This window comes from Psammomys obesus, unplaced genomic scaffold (genome assembly GCF_907164565.1).
Source record: "Psammomys obesus unplaced genomic scaffold, mPsaObe1.curated_primary_1811, whole genome shotgun sequence".
Classification (NCBI taxonomy): domain Eukaryota; kingdom Metazoa; phylum Chordata; class Mammalia; order Rodentia; family Muridae; genus Psammomys; species Psammomys obesus.
In genome coordinates this window covers 13,187-32,028 of record NW_026591003.1, presented here as the reverse complement: position 1 = coordinate 32,028, position 18,842 = coordinate 13,187, and the positions used below count along the sequence as shown (strand labels likewise).

Here is an 18,842-nt window from a genome sequence, read left to right as displayed (position 1 = left end):
TGTGAGGACAGCCTGGTCTACAGAGTAAGTTCCAGAATAGCCAGGATTAAACAGAGAAGTCTTGTCTCCAAAAACTTCTTATTCTAAGTCTAAGTTTGGTGTGGCGGGGGACAACTATAACCCAGGACTTGAGAGGTAGAAGCGGGTCAGAAGAAGCAGTAGTTCAAGCTCACTACATGCCGAGTTAGAGGCCAACTTGGGCTACATGACACCCCAAAAGAAATAAATAAAAATAAAAAGAATGCAAATTCTCTAGATACATAACTCACAAATTATACCAGGGTTTGCCAGTACATGGGCTTCAAAACAAAAATTGCAAAGCTTTAAAGGAACTAGATCCAAATGTTAAAGGACCCAGGAGAGCACACTGCCATTGGCACTGGGCTTCATTTTCAAGGGATGAAGCCTCCAGATACTTGTTCTCCCTGATTTCTTGGTAACTTTTGTTTCAGGCCTCTTTCAGCTTAGGGCAGGAGAACTGGAGGAAAAAAGCCTCCCCAGTAACTGCCTCAGTCAGGGAACAGCCTTCACGAGGAGGTGGAAGAGAACTCAGAAGACAGATTTAGCCTAACTTCGACTAAATGCCCAAGAGGTTCAGGTCTCTGGGCAAATGCCAGCCCAATCTGTTTCTTTGAAAAGTAAAATATTCTGTTACTCAAATGGAGAGGGGTGCTTTGGGTCACATAATGCATTCATGAAATCTTAAGAAAATCACAGACACACAGACATACACAGACACACACACAGAGCCTGGTATGGTATCACAGGCCTTTAATCCCAGCAAGGAGAGGAAAAGACAAGTGGATCTCTGAGTTTGAGACCAGACAGATTTACATAGTAAGTTCAAAGCCAGCCAGGTCTACATAGAAAGCCCCTATCTCAAAAAAAAAAAAAAAAAAAAAAAAAAGACGGCTATGACATAAGCACAGACAATCCAGAAGTAAACAGAACAAGATGTTTATTACGCAAAGGAAAAGAGAGAACAGACTACAAAGGCTACCTTGGGCTATAAACTCCCTGCATAAGATACAGCATCTCCTAGGAACTGAGGGTCATTTAAAAACACACATTTTGCAATCTGCATCTCCATGACCTCACTAGCAGAGTAAGACCGTGCTTTCCTCTCTGCAGAGTGGTTGCTGGCCAAATGCTGATCAACTGCAGCCTCCACAAATGCATCCGTGAGAGAGTATGCCCAAGGTTGTAATAAGTCGCCTTTTGTCTTCTCCACCTGTAAGTGACATACTGCCCCGGGGAGAACTGAAAACAAAGGAACACAGTCGCTGAACTCACTTCCCTCGGCACTGCCTCCTTTGCAGCTTTGGCTGACAGAGGGATGCTACGGATCCCATGTTACACTCTGACCTAGACATTATAGAATCAACAGCGGCAGGCAGAATCCTGCCTCAGCCTCCCTTAACAGGCATGTGACACCATGCCCTGCTTTGTTTTTTTTTTGGTTATCAACTGAGAAGTAGCCCCAGATCTCTACCTTAAGACAGATTTACACAGTAAGTTCAAAGCCAGCCAGGGCTACACAGAAAGACTCTATCTCAAAAACAAACAAAAAAGGTAGCTATGACATAAGCACAACTTAAAGCTTCCCACTTCTGTTTGACTGTTTTCAGGAAGTCAGCCTGTTTTTTTTTTAAAGCCCTTTCACGTCACTGGAAGCATCATTATAAACAGCAGAGTCTTCATATACTGTATTATCTCTTAATTCATTTAGGATACTGACAGAGCCCTCACGGGTTCAAGTCCCTTAGGATGTCATCCTGGCGTTTCCTGCAACACATGTACTCTGAAATAACCGTCCACTAACAGGGAGAACTTGAGACATGTAGCACCAGGTACTAGCATGGGAGGAGGATGAAGAAATAACTGTCTTCCATTATAATTTTCATGAAAATTTTATGTACTAATTTGATGGGAAGAACAAGAACTATCTATTTCTTCTTAGGACTATAGTCCCATAGAATGTGTCCTGGCTGTAGAGAACACACGAGAACATTAACATCAAAGTGACTGACTAATATACTCACCTGAACTGGACCATAAGCAACAAAAGATGGACTCAGATGAATGGCTAATTTCTTTTCTTTTCTTTCTTACTTTTTTTTTTTTCCCCTTCAAGACAGGGTTTCTCTGTGTACCCATGGCTGCCCTGGAACTTGCTCTGTAGACTAGGCTGGCCTCGAACTCAGAGATACGACTGCCTCTGCCTCCCAAGCGCTGGGATCAAAGGCGTGCGACACCACCACCCATCAAACGGTAAACTTCTTAAGAAGTTATTTTAAATAGCAGGTATTTTAAAGTACTCTGTTTTATGTATGTAAGTGAGGATACCCCAGTTTGGAAAGCAGAACAGCAAACATGCCCTTAGGAGGGAGGCCAGCATTTCTGTTCATCTGAAAGGTTCCTTCTTCCTTTAAGATCACACAATGAGCAGTAACCCTTCCACTTCTTTCTTGAATTGCTGCTCAGCACACTGTTCTTCAGGGAACAGGGGTCGCGCAGGCACCACTGCAATTTTTTAAAATCTTCACTCACATGCAAGGCCGAATGCCCACCAGAGAGACAGACAGACAGACTGCAGGATTGTTCTCCATCTGAAATGACTATTGACCACTAAAGGAGTGATGTGACAATATGTCCCTCTCTGTACAATGGCAAGGCAGCCCATGGAGGTGAAGAGGCGAGGCAAGGGGGTGAGGGTCTGCCCTCTTGCTTGCCTGGGGGGAGAAGGCAGGCCAGTGTCACACTTACTTGCCAAAGCCTTTTTGCTAGCTGCATGGTAGGCTACGATGTATTTCCTGCCTTCTCTATCCTCTGTTTTTGTCTCCAGTCCTGGGAAAAGAGATTTAATAGCCTGATGGATGATGGTTCTTTTCTCTTTGGTGTCCTCAATGACCTAGAGAAAACGGGAGACAGCTATTACTCTAACAAGCACTAAATAGGAAAATATACAGTGAATCGGGGAGGCACGGCTTATTTCATCAACTATGCAAAAGTCAACAAAAATGCTCCGCTATTTCAGAGAATATCTGTGAGCTGCCTGATGCTGCAGATACCAAGGGCTTGTAGATGGGGCTTCCAGACACTACCCAGGCACTCTACACTCTCTTCCTTTAATCCTCACAGTCTGCCGGTTAATACGGCGTTGTGCTGTTATGTGGAGATGAGAACGAGGCTCAGGAAAGTCAAGGAATTAAGTATGAAATTACACAATAGAGGAGATGAGAGCTGGAGCTGAAACAAAGCCATCATCAGGCCTGTGATCACCCACAGAAGTTGCTTTTGGTACCTCTGCTAGACAAACAGCACGGGGGAGTCCCAGAGCAAGATGCTGACAGACAGGCCTTTTGGGGTTATCAGAAAGTTAATCCCTCTGCCAACTCGACCCACAATTGCTTTCTACTGAGCTTTATTCTATGCTAAATTACTTTATGGGGAAATTCTAACACAGTAAAGAAAATCAACATAAAGAAAATGTAGAGTTTAACAACTTTTTCCCAGCTTCTGACATTTTTCACATTTAGAAACAGATTTTACTTCTCCTCAATAGCACAGAAGGCTGGACATGCCGTATTTTAAAGACAAAAAGACTTCCCAAAATGCATTAATGCTAGGTATAGTCGATGCACAGGTATTTTGTAATTCGTTTTCTCTCTTGAGAATGCTGATAATGGGGCTGGCAAGATGGTTCAATGGGCAGAGGCGCAGCCACACAGATTCTCTCCCGATATCACACGTGCACATACATAGTCACTATTAAAGTTTCTAGAACGTATGGAATAAGTAACCTGGGCCACTTGACCTCCAGGGCCCCTTGCCTCCCATAGCCAGAAAAATTACAAATGCTGATTATGAGACCTACTAACTTGACCTGACAGCCTAACATAGCTGCTGCGAGCCGAAAGCTGAAAACACCAACACAGAGACGACGGCTGATACCTTAGCAAAACACACAGTGATACAGAAAAGAAAATGAATCATAGTCGTGGGTGAATGCCTTCCTCACTGCAGGGAGGCGAGAGCTGCAACTACTGAAAGCACTGAGTTAGAATGACAGTGAGCACATATAAACGTGTGTTTAGACTGGAAATCCAGCAAGCTCTGGCAAGGCATTGTGGCTCACATCTGCCCATAATCCCAACACCTAAGCAATCACAAGCTTAAGGCTAGCTGGTCTACAGACACGGTACATTCCAGGACAGAGTGGATGGATACAGAAGCAACGAAACTAGGGCTGCAGAGATGGCTCAGCGGTTAAGGGCACTTGCTGCTCTTGCAGAGGACCTGGGTTGGTTTCCAGCATTCAGTGGCAGCTCATAACTACATGGAGCTAGCGTTCCAGGGACATCTGACACCCTCTTTTGACCCTCTTGGGTACCAGGTATGCATGTGATACATATACCTACACAGAGGCAAAGAACTCGTCCACATAAAAGTAAATAAATATTTAACAGAGGAAGTAACCTGCCCATAATTTATGTGGTTTAGAAGTGAAAACTGGGGGGGGGGGGGGGGGGGGGGGGGGGAGTTGAGGTAGTTCAGCAGATACATTGGCTGTCCCCCCAGAAGACCTGGGTCCCATCCTCAGCATCCACATAGCAGCTAACAACTGCCTGTCTGGCCTCTCTGCGCACCAGGCACACACGTGGAACACAGGCATATATCATGCAGGTAAAACATCTATAACATAAAATTAGAAAAAGAAGAAAGTTCAAACTGTCAGCAGACAATACAGCTTTCAGGATAAGAGTGAGTTTTGTCACATGTGGGAAATGTACACATGTGACAAGACACAACACTGCATTAGACACACAGGGAAACCTGTACTACATCTTTTTTTATTTTTTATTGATTCTTGCACCCCAATCCCTCTCAACTCCCTCTGCCCTTGCAACCTGCCCCCACAAAGAAAATAGAAAATAAACAAAACTAAGTTTAAAAAAGTCTTGTCATGGAAGTTATAGTGTGTCACAGTGTGGCCCAAAGTATTCCCTTTTCTCCCCATGTTTACTTGCAAACGGTCATTGCAATGAGTCACGGGTCTGGTTCGAGGCCTCTGGCTTCTGCTATACTATCAATACTGGGTCCTCACAGGGACTCCTCTCAGATACCCTGTTGTTGCTCTGTGTCACGGAGGTCTTGCAGCTTTTGGATCTGCAGGACCAAGCCTTCACATGTTCCAGCAGTTCACAGATGGGGTTGATGCTGGGGTGGACCAACTCAAAGCCTTGGATCTGGGCCTCGGCGGTAGCTGAGCTGGTCAGCTTACCAGCTCTCCTGCACCCACACCACCAGGAGGAGTCCTCCGGCACTGCCACGGCTAGCTTAGCCAATGCTGCAGCAGCTGGCAAGGGGGAGGCTCAAGTTCTCCAGCTCTATGACCTCAGAGCCACTTCTCCTTCCTGCCACAGATCTAAAGAGTGGGTAATCTCTGCTTTACCCATGCCACCAGCATAGCAGATGAGGGACAGGGCCAGCTCTCCTGTGTTGCCTAGGCAAGGTGCAGCCTGTACTCAGTACCTTTATACACAATTCTTTCTTTTTTCTTTTTTAAGATATAGTTATTTTACTTCATGCCTGTGTTTGTGTGTTTATTTATTTCATGTACATAGGTGTTTTGCCTGCATGTGACTAGATCAAATCCCCTGGAACTGGAGTTACAGAAAGTTGTAAGCTGCTGTGTGGGTGCTGAGAATCAAACCCAGGTCCTGTGGAAAATCAGCCAGTGAGTGTTCTTAACCACTGAGCCATCTCTCCAGCCTTCATTGGAGTTTCAGACAGTGTGAGCCACCATGTAGGTGTTGGGAACTGAACTCAGGTCCTCTGCAAGAACAAGTAGTCTTAATTGCTGGCCATCTCTCCAGCCTCAACTGCATTTCTACAGTTCTTAAATCCATACTTACACAAAGGGAAACTCTTTCTCACTGCTTCCCCACTCCTCTCCACTCACTTCTGGCCATGGTGGGGTGAAAAAGCAGAAAGGGAGAAATGGACACGAGTAGGAGCCACGGAAGCTGAAGAAGCTAACTGGTAGTCTAAGCTTTGAAACTACCTACTACTGATGAGAGCTTAATGTTTTTTTTTTTTTTAATTAAGTTTAAAAGATAAATTAAGTGATTTTATTTTATGTGCATTGGTGTTTTGTTTTTATATATGTCTATGTGAGGGTATTGGATCAATTACACACAGTTGTGAGCTGCCATGTGGGTGCTGGGAATTGAACCCATGTCCTCTGGCAGGTTAGTTAGTGCTCTTAACCACTGTACCATCTCTCCAAGCCCCCAAAGATTCTCTTTTTTTTTTTTTTTTGACAAATGTGATGGTTCATGTCTTTATTCCCAGCACTTCAGAGGCAGAGACAGTCAGATCTCTGTGAGTTCATGGTCTACAGAGTGAGTTCCAGGCCACAGAGTCATAACCTATCTCAAAAAAAACAACAAAACATTTTCCCAAATAGGGTCTTATATAACTCCAGCTGATTCTCCTACCTCCACCTCCTCCTGAGTGCTGAAATTTCAGACCTGTGCCAGTGCGTCCTACTAGTTTAAGAGGCTGTTATGAGAAATGGAACACACTTATAGATTATGTGGTCACAAGACCACAAACAAACAACCCAAGAGCTCTTTTTCCTTTTCTTAACTTTTACTCTTGTGCTGAAAAGGTGGATGCAGGAATGTGTGGGCCACACAGGCAGATGCATGTGTAATGTAGCTGAACAGAGAGAAGTCGGCAAAGCCTGGTGCCTTTTCAACAGCAAAAATATTATTTTTGTTGGTGACATAAAGAAGTACAGAATGCAATTTATGAGACTTTTGAAAAGAATAGCACGACTAAAACCACAAAGGCTGTGGAAGACAGACGGAAAGCACATAAAGGAAAGGGTTTGTTTCTGGAACTTCTGGTTGGTGGCAATAAAACTGCGCAGAGGTACAATCTGAGGGGCTGATAGGGCTTGCCAAGCAATCAGTCCCTAGCTGGACTTCTAGAACGCATACAAAAGAGCTGGACGTGGTAACCCACACTTCCACTCCCAGCACTGGGGAGGCAACGAGAGACAGTTCCCTGGGGCTCACCTGCCAGCTAGCCGGGGCTAACTGAGTTCTAGGCCAAGTCAGAGACTGTCCCAAAAATCAAGGTATGTGGTTCCTGAGCAATGACACCCAAGGCTATCCTCTGGCCTCCACATGCACTTATACTCACACACCCCCCAGACCCACGTGGAAGAAAAAAATCCGGTAGTCAGTCAGGTAAGGTAATGAAAGCCTACAACCTCAGCCCTTGGAAGATAGAGGCAGGAGGATCAGGAGTTCCAGGTCATCCTTGGCTACATAGAGTTTGAGAACCTGTTTCAAATAATAAAATAATTCACCAAAACCAAACCAGAAAAACAAATGCATTCTTAGCATTAGGAATAAAACTCAGCCACCATCAGTTGAGCATTTTCCAGAACCACAAAACATCAAAACAAAGGCAGGACATGATGATTCGTGAATGCCCACAATCCCAGCCATTGGGACGCTTCAGATTGAGAGCCCCAGGCTATCTGAGGCCATATCGTGAGAACCTCTCTCAAATAAAAACAAAACAAACAACAACAACAACAACAAAACAAAACAAAAAACCACAAAGAAACAAAAACAAGGCAAACCAAATCAAACTGCATAAAGAGTTGCAGAGAGAGAGCCTACAACCTATTCCTAGGACTTTTCTACTTGTTATTGTCCAGGATTTTGTCTGAGGCTAAATTCAGTAATTTAAGAACCTTGAGTGTTCGGCACTTCTTATGTCCAGGCAATGGTGGTGTGGCATGAATGCAGGGGTGTGTTGGAAGAAGATCCTGAGCCGTGAGAAGCTGGAGTACGCCGAGTGCGGGGGTTTGAATGAGAAAGGCCCCACAGGCTCATAGGCAGTGGCAGTATTAGGAGGTGTGGCCTGTTGGAGGAAGTCATGGGGGTGGACTTTGAGGTGTCAGATGTTCAATCCAGGCTCAGCATCACTCTCTCTTCCTGCTGCCTTTGGATCCAGATAGAACTCTCAGGCCCTTCTCCAACACCATGTCTGCCTGCATTCAGCCATGTTTCCCACCATGAAGAAAATGGACTAAACCTCTCAACTGTAAGCCAGCCTCAATTAAATGTTTCCCTTGATAAGAGTTGCTGTAGTCAGTGTCTTTTCATGCAACAGAAACCCTAACTAAAATACTAAGTGATAAAAGGAGACATTTTAGTCAATCTATAATTTAGTAGTTTATTACAATTGTGGTTCAGGGGCTGGGGGTGTGGCTCAGTGGTAAAATGCTAGCCTAGCACACACAGAATCCAGAGTTTGATACCTAGTACCTTAGAAACCTGGTACAGTTGCTCACATCTATAATTACAGAGTTTAGGAGGTAGAGAGAGATCAGAGGACCTGAAGTTCAAACCATCCTTGACTATCCAATGAGTTTCAGTTCCAAGCCAGCCTGGGCCACGTGAGGTCTTGTCTTAAAACAAAAACAGCTAAGCAGGGCTGCAGCTCAGTAGCAGAGCACATGATCAGCGTGTAGAGAGCCCTGGTTTTGATTCCCTAGCACCATGCTTAGGTAATGTCACAATTTCACTAGATGAACTAATCTAGGAAAATAAAATTTCTGCAGGAAAAAGCCTGAATAATGGCATTTTGTTATTCCACCTATTGTGTAAGCTTTCTCAGGCAGCAGTAGATCCAAGTTGGGGGAAAGGCGTCCTCCTTTGCTTCCCCTGTCACTCCCCCAGTGAACTCCATCAGAGACTAAGCTGTAAGGCCAGAGCCTCCTGCCAGGGCCAGGCACCTGACCCCCATGGAGGAAGGGTCCTTTGTAGGCATGTAACTGCCGTTTTGTGGTTCTAATCGGCAGATCTTTGTTCTACTGTGGTCACGGAATTTCTTTTTGTAGAAAAACATATCTTTGTAGGCTGGAGAGAAGGCACAGACGTTAAGAGCACTGGCTGCTCTTCCAGAGGTCCTGAGTTCAATTTCCAGCAACCACATGGTGGCTCCCAACCATCTATATTGAGATTTGGTGCCCTCTTCTGACACGCAAGCAGAACATCATATACATAATAAATAAATAAATATTTAAAGAAAAAGAAAAATATAACTTTGCTGGCTAGGCATGGCAGAGACTGAATTTAAGGTCAGTCCATAGAGAGATACCCTGACCCAAACAATAAAAACTGCATATGCTGATAAACAATGAATCTCAGTGCTTGCAAGATGGAGAGGAGGAATAAAAGTTCAAGTCCAGCCTAGATTATGAGATCCTGCTTCAGGGAGATAAAAAACAAACCAACGTTTTCTTTTGGTATATTTATCTTGAAACTGATTATTGGCCCTGATTTTTAAAAAAGTACTTGATGGTAGACTGCTCTTTGAGATCAACAGGATAAATCACCCTTTTGTTAAATACAGATGATTCTTCAGTGGTCAGGTGTTAACATCCCCCCAAAAGGAAGCACCAGGCCCTGAGCCCTCGCCTCCTGCACTGCTTACCTCGATAGCAACACTGGTTTCTTTATTTTTGAAAAGCTGGAGCTCCTCCAACTGCTGCTTGTCCTCGGCTGTCAAAACTGTGAGCGCATCTTCTGGAGGGTCCTTTAACCACAGAAAGCAAGAGAGTCACACACGGACAGCAAAACCACATTTCTAGGATCATTATGAAGAGCTACTGTCTACAGAGGATGGCTTTTTCTAGAGACGTTCTACCTCTTCGTCCACAGGAACAGATAAGTCATCCAAATGGCTGATCCGTCCGTCTTTTCCAATTTCATGAACAACAAAGTCAGAGTATCTAATGAAAAGAGAAGCAAAGTTTTTCAGACGTTAAATGTTTTACTTTCTACGTAAGTTTAGGACAAAGTTTATTATTATTCAAAACAAGAGATTTAAAGGAAATCTTTATTGTAAAGTAATACCGAGCAACTTTTTATTATTTTAATGAACACCGAAACACATGCAATTTTAGAAGTGTCTAAAATATTATTACCGAGAGTATCAACAAATGCAAAATGAAAGCCCTTCAATATTTGGGGCTCCATCAGTATAGTGCTTGACAAGCAGCACGGATGAAGGCATGCCTTCAAAGCAGCCCTTGAAAAAGCCAGGTGTAGGAGCACACGCCTGCAATCTGCTGGGAAGGCAGAGACAAGAGCTCCCTGGAACCTGCCGGCCTGCCAGTCCAGATGAACTGGAAAGCCCTAGGTTTTGAGCCTCTCCCAAAAGCAATGCAGAAAGACTGAAGAGATAGCACAATGGTTAAGAGCACTAGCTTCCCTCACAGAAAATATGGGTTTGGTCTCCAACAACCTCACGGCAGCCCACAACCACCTGTAAGCCTAGTTCCTTTTCTGGCCTCCTTGGGCAAAGCACACACATGCTTCACATAGCACATGAAGGCACTCACATCATTCACATAGAATCATCTTTAAAAAATAACCGGTGTGGAGCTGGAGAGACGGCTCAGAGGTTAAGGGCACTGGCTGCTCTTCCAGAGGTCCTGAGTTCTCTTCCCAGCAACCACATGACAGCTCACAACCATCTAAAATGAGGTCTGGTGCCCTCTTCTGGTGTGCAGGTGTACATGCAGGCAGAATTTTGTACCTGACACCAAACTACTATAGCATATTACTAAGTTTAAGCTAGTACAGGGGCTGGAGAGATGGCTCAGAGGCTAAGAGCACTGTTTGCTCTTCCAGAGGTCCTGAGTTCAATTCCCAGCAACCACATGATGGCTCACAACCATCTAAAATGAGGTCTGGTGCCCTCTTCTGGTGTGCAGGTGTACATGCAGGCAGAATTTTGTATACATGATAAATAAATTAAAAAACAAACAAACCATGTGCAGAGTAACTGAGGAGGACACCTGAGGTTGACCTCTGGCCTTCACATACACACGCACATATACACACCTACTATACAGTCTATATTAAAGCCATAAATACAGTTAACTAGTTAATTAAAACTAAATAAGTTAATTAAATATAGCTAGGTAAACCAGAATTCAGTAGGTCTGCCATGAGCTACCATGAAAGCTTGCTACTATCTTCACACCTGATGTCTTCTTAGCAACTCTCACTGTGACACTGTTATGTATTATCTATCTTTTGGATGTGGCTACTGAATCTCAGGAGCCTTAAATACATATTAAGTAGCTGAATGCAATCATATCCAATTTCTGGCTCCAAATAACTTCTTCCTACTGAAAACATGGTCTATTCAGATGAAAAAGTTCAAGATTATAAGATGAATTAAAAAAAAAAACAAAAACACCTTGAAAATGTCTAAAAGAATTTAGCAAAACAGATACAACCCCCCCCAACTCCCAACTCTACCCCCACACACTAACAATCTGTGTTACAGGGAAATTATGTTCATTCAAACAGTTCTGGAACAATCTCTCCTTGAGAAGAACTAAGAATTCAATATGCACCAGACTGTGAACTAAAGACCAAAGTGTTTTACGTAGCAAGACCCTGTCAGGAAAAAGCAAAAGAAACAGAAGAGAAATAGAAAAAGAAAAAAAAAAGGAAGCATTCTCATGGGTACAGGTATGGCAGGAATGCGTGCTTAGAGCACATGCAGCCCGAGGGTTAAGGCCCAGCCCCAGAGTAAACACCTTCAAATCCAAAACCATCCCCAACACTGTCACAAATGGCAACAACACTTAGGATTAGAAAACTAAATGGAAAGCTGGGTGTGAAGGCACACCCCCAAGTTTCTAAACCCCAAGGGGCTGAGGATGGAGAGTTCAAGACAACTTCTGGGTCAACCTGGGCTACTTAGTGAGAAACTGCCTCAAGAAACAAACAAAAAAGGTTTTGTTATTGTTGGTTTTTAAAGACTAGAAATTGAAAGAGAGGAAGGAGAAAAATGGAAGGGCTGGGCGATAGCCCGGTATTGTGGCTTGGCTAGCATGCCTAAATCCTGGAGTTTGAATAGAAATAAAGAAAGCTAAGTGCAAGACTGTACTTCTGATTTCTTTCTGAAAGAAAGTATTAACACAACTAAAACAAACATGTTTACTAGACACACCTTTCCTTTAAGATGCCCGAGAAGCCCTGATGAGAACTCACAAACTTGGTGATGCCTACATCAAGTTCTGTGAGCCCATGCTTCATCATGTCTGCAAAACTCTCTGGTTCCTCCTCTTCCCCTGCCTCTGAAAGGCCATCTTCCTCTTCCTCCTCTTCCTCCTCCTCCTGCACCTGGGCGTTGGAACTCTTTTCATCTTTCAGGGCACTTTCAGCTTCTGGAGGCGCAGGCTCATTTGCACTGCGGTGTAGACCATCATTCCCTCCCTCATCCTGACTGTTGGTCAGACAGCACTCGGAGACCTTCTGTTTCTTCGTCTCCTCGTGTGGCGCTACACCGTCACTATCTTCCACAGCAAGGCAACCACGTTTCAGGGACACGCTTGTCATTTCCATCTTTAAGGCTCCAACAAAACATTTAAGAGAACCTTTCAAAGGAGAAAAGTATAGAAGTTAACAATCCCCCATATGGAAGCTGGTTTGGCAAACAGAAGCACAGTGACCTTTATTCAAAGAGTCCTTTAAAAACATCACTTATCACAATAATTCTCAGGGGTGCAGAGAGATGGCTTAATGGTTACGAACACTTGCTGATCTTCTGGAGAAGCCAGGTTTGGTTCCTAGCACCCATATCAACTGGGCCCCACCACCTCTCAGTACAGTTCCACAAGATGACACTCTCTCCCAGCCTTCTAAGGCAGTCACATACATGTGACCTACACCGACAAATACAATACGTATAAATAGAAAGTCAAAGTAACTTTTTTAATAAGATAAGTAATTCTGGCATTTACATACAGTCCAGTATATAAAAACTAAAAGCTAGCACAACAGTTTGCATCAAAAGCCTTAAGAAAGCCAGGCGTGGTGGCACACGCCTATAATCCTACCATTTAGAAGGAAGATGGAGGCGGATTTTTGTGAGTTTCAGATCAATCAAGTTTATAACAAAGGAGCCTGCCTCAAAAAGACAAACAAAAACCCCTAAAAATCTCAATCTCTCTCTGTAGTTTTAAGCCAGAAATGTTTTGGTTGTTGTTGTTTTTAGGGATTTATCTTAAGAACATAGAGAGGGGGAGGCAAGATAGTTCAGCAGTTGTTAAGAGCATTGGTTGCCCTTGCAGAGGACCTGGGTTTGGTTTCCAATATCCACTCACATGGTTGCTCACAACCACTCCTGCCTTGTTTCAAGGGATCTGATACCTTCTTCTGACCTCTGCAGAAACCAGACATGCAACATGGTATACACACACATATGCATGTCAAACTCGTACATATAAACTTTATAAACGAGACAGCAACAACAACAAACCCAAGCAAACAAAGAACCCAACAAATTGAACGGCTGAAGGGATGGATGTCTCAGAAGTCAAGAGGCCTTGTTGCTCTTTCCCAGGATCCACAGGATCCATGTTCAGTTCCTAGCACTCTCATGCAGTAACTCCCATTCTAGGGGATGTAATGCTCTGTCCTGCAGGTTCCTGTACACAGAGTACACACGCAGACAAGCAGGCACACATACATACAATAAAATTAAAAATACGTAAGCTGAATAATATGTAGATAGAACTGACTAGGAACCGCAAAAGGTAGCTACTTCTGGGGGAGGACCCGGGTGGTCAGCTGATAGCAGTTGTGTTTCCACCACTGTTTTTATTACAATCTTGTTCCAGGTGCACACAATATCTTTCCAAAACTGATAAAATACAGGAGCATATAAATAAAAGCATACCTGAACCATACCAAGAGTTATGGGGAGCTGCGGTACAGTACCTATAAGGTCAGCCAGGTATGGTGGTATACACCTGCAATCTCAGCGCGTGGAAGGCAGAAACAGAAGGAGTGTAGAGGAATTTTAATCCAGCAACATGGCTGATCTGGTAAGGATCACATGCAAAGACCTTCTAGGTCTATGTGATCTGACTGGAATGCAGACATGCTCTGGATTACAGTATGATCTGGCTGGAACATAGACACACCCTTAGTACACAACTTTAATCCCAAAAAATGAGGGAAAAGTTAGTTTATGGAGGGAAGCAGCCATGTTTGAAAGTGATGTGACAAATCAGAGAAAGACTGGACAGAATGAGTCAGATAGGATATGTCCAACTCTTACAAAAACAGGAGAGGAAAGAGAGGCTACTTAAGGGCAGGATAAGGAGAGAAAGGAGTTTTGTTTGTTTGTCTGTTTGTTTTGCTTTGTTTAAACCAGGACAGTTTTACAAAGACAGGTTGCAGAGAGAACAAGCTAGACACAGGTGAAGACAGAATGAGTCAGAGAATGAGAAGAAACCACAAGAATTAGTTTTAGGCCAGGCAGAGCAATTCAGTCAGAAGCTAATAGAAGCCAGTTTGAATCAGCCAGCTTAGAGAGAAGTTTGGGCCAGAACAGCTTAGTTGAACCAGCCAGCCAGAGTTCAGAAAGAGCTACAAAGACTTGAGAACAGCTCTCATCTCACCCCCTCATTGGAAGAAATAAAAACAGTATTTACAAAAGAGTAGGAGTTCAAGGCCAGCCTGGGATACAAGAGATCCTGACTCAAAAAAGCAAGGGAAGCATTTTAGTCAGTAAAATGCTTGTCTAGTACACATGAGGATCTGGATTTGATCCCTGGCATTCAAGTTTTTTGTTTTTGTTTTCTTAAAAAAAAAAAAAAAAAAAAAGCTGGAGCCTGGCAAGGTGGGGACAGGATTCTCTGGGGCTCACTGCTAGCCTATATAGCCAAATTGCTGAACTCCACATTCAGTGAGAGACCTCTTCTCAAAAGGTAAGGAACAAAGCCAGAGAGCCAGCTTAGTGGTAAGGGAGTGCAAAGGCCAGACCTGATGAATTAGACTTCAGGACCCATGTGACTCGCATAGTGGTCCTCTGACTTCCACATGTACATCTGCGAACGAACACGCGCACACACACGCGCACACACACACTCTCTCTCTCTCTCTAATATAAACAAATCTGGCCTCCCTTTACATTTCCCTCAAAACACAGAAATACAATAGTTAAAACAACAACAACAACAAAAACCAACAACAACAAAAACCAACAACCTCTCCCATAAATTGTAAATATACAAGGCTGGCTTTTAACTCTAACTCTCCAACATCAGCCTCCTGAGTGCTGGGATTGCAGATGTGCTCCACCACGCATTTTACATGTAAAAAAAAAAAAAACAGCCCCAAAAAAACAGATTATTATCTAACTGGACCATGTACATTGCAAAATCTAAGATGCCACACGACTTTCCCAATAAAGAGGAGCTCAGGAGAGAGGCAAACGCAAGGCAATCGAAACAAAGATGTTCTGGACTGTGAGCACCTATCGACCAGATCTTTCTTGAAACTGAAATAAGGATGGAAGCATTTCTATTTTTATTACATAGAGACAGAAAAGTGACCTTTCTAATGAGCTTAGCAAACATATCCGCACAAACCATAAATGAGCTCCAAAAATATTCTAATTGTCTAACATGGGGTTAGTGAAAAACCAGAAACAGCCATGATTGGATAATAAAAAAAAGGAGATTCTAAGAATTGGCAGGTATCACTTCTTAGCGAGACACGACCACTTGAGCAATCACTGAGGAGTAATTACAATGGGCTCCTAATAATCAGATCCTAGGAGATTCTGATACCTGTTCAGAGGCCACAAGCACAGCCATGCAGAAGCCATGCATGCAGCCTGGCTCAGGGACTCAGAGTCAGAATGTCCACCTCTCTCAGCTGTAGAGAGAACACCACATCTCTACAACGTGAGGTCAGACAGAGGTATTGCAATTTAGTAAGTGTGTCATTTACCTTCTCCTAAGTTGTTAGATAACTAAAATATGATACTGTGGATGAAGTCTCCAATATCTCCTCCTATTCAGTTTTGTTCACTGGCATTTAGTATGTCCTTGGGGAGAAGGGACATAACACATACACACAACTAAGACCTTTTTTTTGAGACAAGACGTTTCCACATAGCCTTGGTTGTCTACCTGCCTCTGCTTCCAAAGTGCTGGGATTTAGGGCTTGTGCCACCACGTCCATTCACTTTCTGATTCCTGGGCAATTGCCAATGCTTTTTGTTTATTTTTGTTTGTGTTGCCCCTTGGCTGTCCTGGACTCACTCTGTAGACCCGGCTAGCTTTGGACTCACTCTGTAGACCAGGCTAGCTTTGAACTCACAGAAATCTGCCTGCCTCTGCCTCTGCCTCCCTGAGTGCTGAAACTATAGGCATGTACCATCACTCCCGGGTTATTGCTAATGCCTGAGCATGGTTTCTTTAAATACCTTTGCTCTTTGAGACACAGTCTCAGGAAGTGAGGTGAGGGCAGGCAAGGCTGCTAACAGTGAACTACTCTGCCCTGTTTTTAATCTGAGACAGGGTCTTCTGAGTTGCTTAGAATGCCCTTGTTCTTACACCGTAGCCCAGGCAGGTTTGGACTTCCGATCCTCCTGCCTAGGCCAGCAGTAGCAGGCATGACTTTCTTTATCAGCAGAGCACACTCCACATCCTGATCTGAAAAAATTAAGAAGTCTATCAGAATCATTTATTCTAACAATTTATTGAGCATATCCTGGGGAGGCACTGGAGAAAAATGGGAGACTTCTTGCAATCAAACAGGTTACAACCTTCTTGAGGATAGATTAAAAAATAAAAAAATAAATAAATGTGTAGGGGATGTGCTTAGAACATTTACCTAGCATGCCCTATGTTCAGTCTTCAGCACAACATACAAACAAACAAACAAGCCCATATGGGGACAGTCAAGCCATTTAGAAGTAAGGCAGAGAAAGGGGTGAGCAGAAGCTGGGCAGTGTGACACATGGCTTTAATCTCAGTGCTTAGAGAGGCAGAGGCAGGTGGATCTCTGAGTTCGAGGCCAGCCTGGTCTACAAAGTGAGTCCAGGACAGCTAAGGCTACACAGAGAAACCCTGTCTCAAACAAAACAAAGGGTGTACTGCCCAGTCCTCTAACAGCTGAGTGCAGTGGCCCAGGCTTATGAAGTTCAGGTCCAGCCTGGTCTACATAGAGAATTCCAGGACTGACAGGCTACATAACAGGGGGATTCTGCCTCAACCCTTACACGACAACAACAACAAAAAAAGAGAGACATGTTCACAGGGGAACTCAGTGGCTGCCCCTATTGGCCAGCACTCAGTGGGCTGCGGCAAAAGGTGCCTCCAGTTCAGGCCAGCCTGGTCTACATAGTGAGTCCTGTCTCAAAACAAGAGGTACGTGCTCAGCTTGTTAAATTAACAAATTCTGACCGTTGGCTATTGGCTAATGACTGGACATAACTTCCCTCTTTCTCACTGCAGTGACAGCTCCTTCAATAATAAAAACATCGCCCTGACACTATTTTACAGATGGCCCCAGATGTATGCTCCTTCAGGGTGGGAACAAACCAAGACAACACTTATATTTTAGAGATTTTTTTTTTTTAAATAAAGAATTGTCTTTTGAACCCCAACCCTACTTTCTTGACAGGCACTAGTTAACAGCAACGACCACGTACTTTTTAAAGCCCTCTCAGTGATGGGCGGATGGTAAGGACCGAAGGGGAAATAGCCTACACAGCCACTCAGCAGAGGCTGGAGAAAGGACCCCAGATGTCAGCCTGGTCGATTCTCCGGGATTGAGAAGAGCAGCGGCCCGAGGCCTGCCCGGCACGTAAAAACATCTGGGCCAGGACCCAGCAGCAGGCCCGGAGCCGTGCAGGCTGGTCGGGCGAGCTGAGGCGTGAGCAGGACTGGGGAAGATTGGTTTGCTTTTCTAGGAGAGAGATGAGTTTGGAGAACGCCCGAGACACCGCAAGGTAAGGAAGGAGAGGGAAACGAAGGTTCTGGCCCACAGCGCCGCGGCCAGAAAGGGGATCGGGACGCGGCGCCGCCCTAACGACCCGCAGGGATTAAGGGCGAAGAGCCGGAATCGGGGAGCATGGATCGCGAATAAAGGATGTGGGATCGTGGATCGGGGGCCGTGAAGCGGAGACCGGAGAGCGGGGAGCGTGGAGCCGGGGGCGGCAAAACCGGGAGCACCGCGGACGGCGAACACGGCCGGCCACCGTCCCCGGCCGCGCGCCTCCCCGGAGGCCTGGGGCCGCGCCGCGCCGCGCCGCTGCGCACTTACCGGGAGCCTGGGGGCGCGGGCCGAGCGGCGGAGCGGCGGCTCGACTCGGGACGCGGGACGGCGGCGCCCACCCGCCGACGGTGCACCGCGCCGAGACCCTCTCCGGGAAGGTCTCCCACCCTCCGCCGGGCTCGCACACGTGCAGCGCTGCGCCGCGCCGGCCACGCCCCGGGGCGGAGCCCGCGCCACCCGCCCACGGGTCCCGGAGGACGCTCCGCCCACCGGGCCCTGGGAAGCGTCTTGCAAATGCAAACAACTCTGAACACCTTTAGGACTTCAAAAACGGAGACGGAGACTGCCTTATTGGTTGTTCGTTGTGCTTGAACGAGAGCTTCCTTCACACTTATGGCCTTTTATTATAGTTAATAGTGCATGCTTATTGAATGGGTTTCCGAAATATCAACCATTTCACGCTTGCGTTGGGTTTTGATCGTGTCCACACCTTATCGCCCTTTCTTGTTGCATGCCATCACTCAGTGAGCAAGGAAATCCGAATCCCTTTATTGCTCTGCTACAACTTGGTACTCGCAAGTGTAACAAGAATCAAGAATGCCATTCTCCCCCAATCCCTCTTTGAGACAGGGATTTTTACTCCGTAACCCAGGCTGGCCTGGAACTCGGGGCGATGTACCTGCTTCAGTCTGTTTTTGCTACTTCTTACCT

General features: G+C 45.0%; 1 protein-coding gene across 2 annotated transcripts; it reads right to left on the bottom strand.

Moving 5' to 3' along the window:
• Positions 1-930: 930 nt before the first annotated feature.
• Positions 931-18,334, bottom strand: LOC129678633 (pseudouridylate synthase 7 homolog). 2 transcript variants are annotated; one of them, XM_055609506.1, is made up of 6 exons: positions 18,180-18,334; positions 12,064-12,490; positions 9,739-9,823; positions 9,526-9,627; positions 2,767-2,911; positions 931-1,260 (listed from the first exon to the last, which is right to left on the bottom strand). In XM_055609506.1, exons 2-6 carry the CDS (start codon positions 12,456-12,458, stop codon positions 1,007-1,009), a joined length of 981 nt encoding a protein of 326 aa, XP_055465481.1. In that variant the 5' UTR covers positions 12,459-12,490; positions 18,180-18,334; the 3' UTR covers positions 931-1,006. The 2 variants fall into 2 exon arrangements, with proteins under 2 accessions (XP_055465481.1, XP_055465480.1); XM_055609505.1 differs by having other exon boundaries at positions 1,189-2,523; positions 18,180-18,249.
• Between the last annotated feature and the right edge of the window lie 508 nt (positions 18,335-18,842).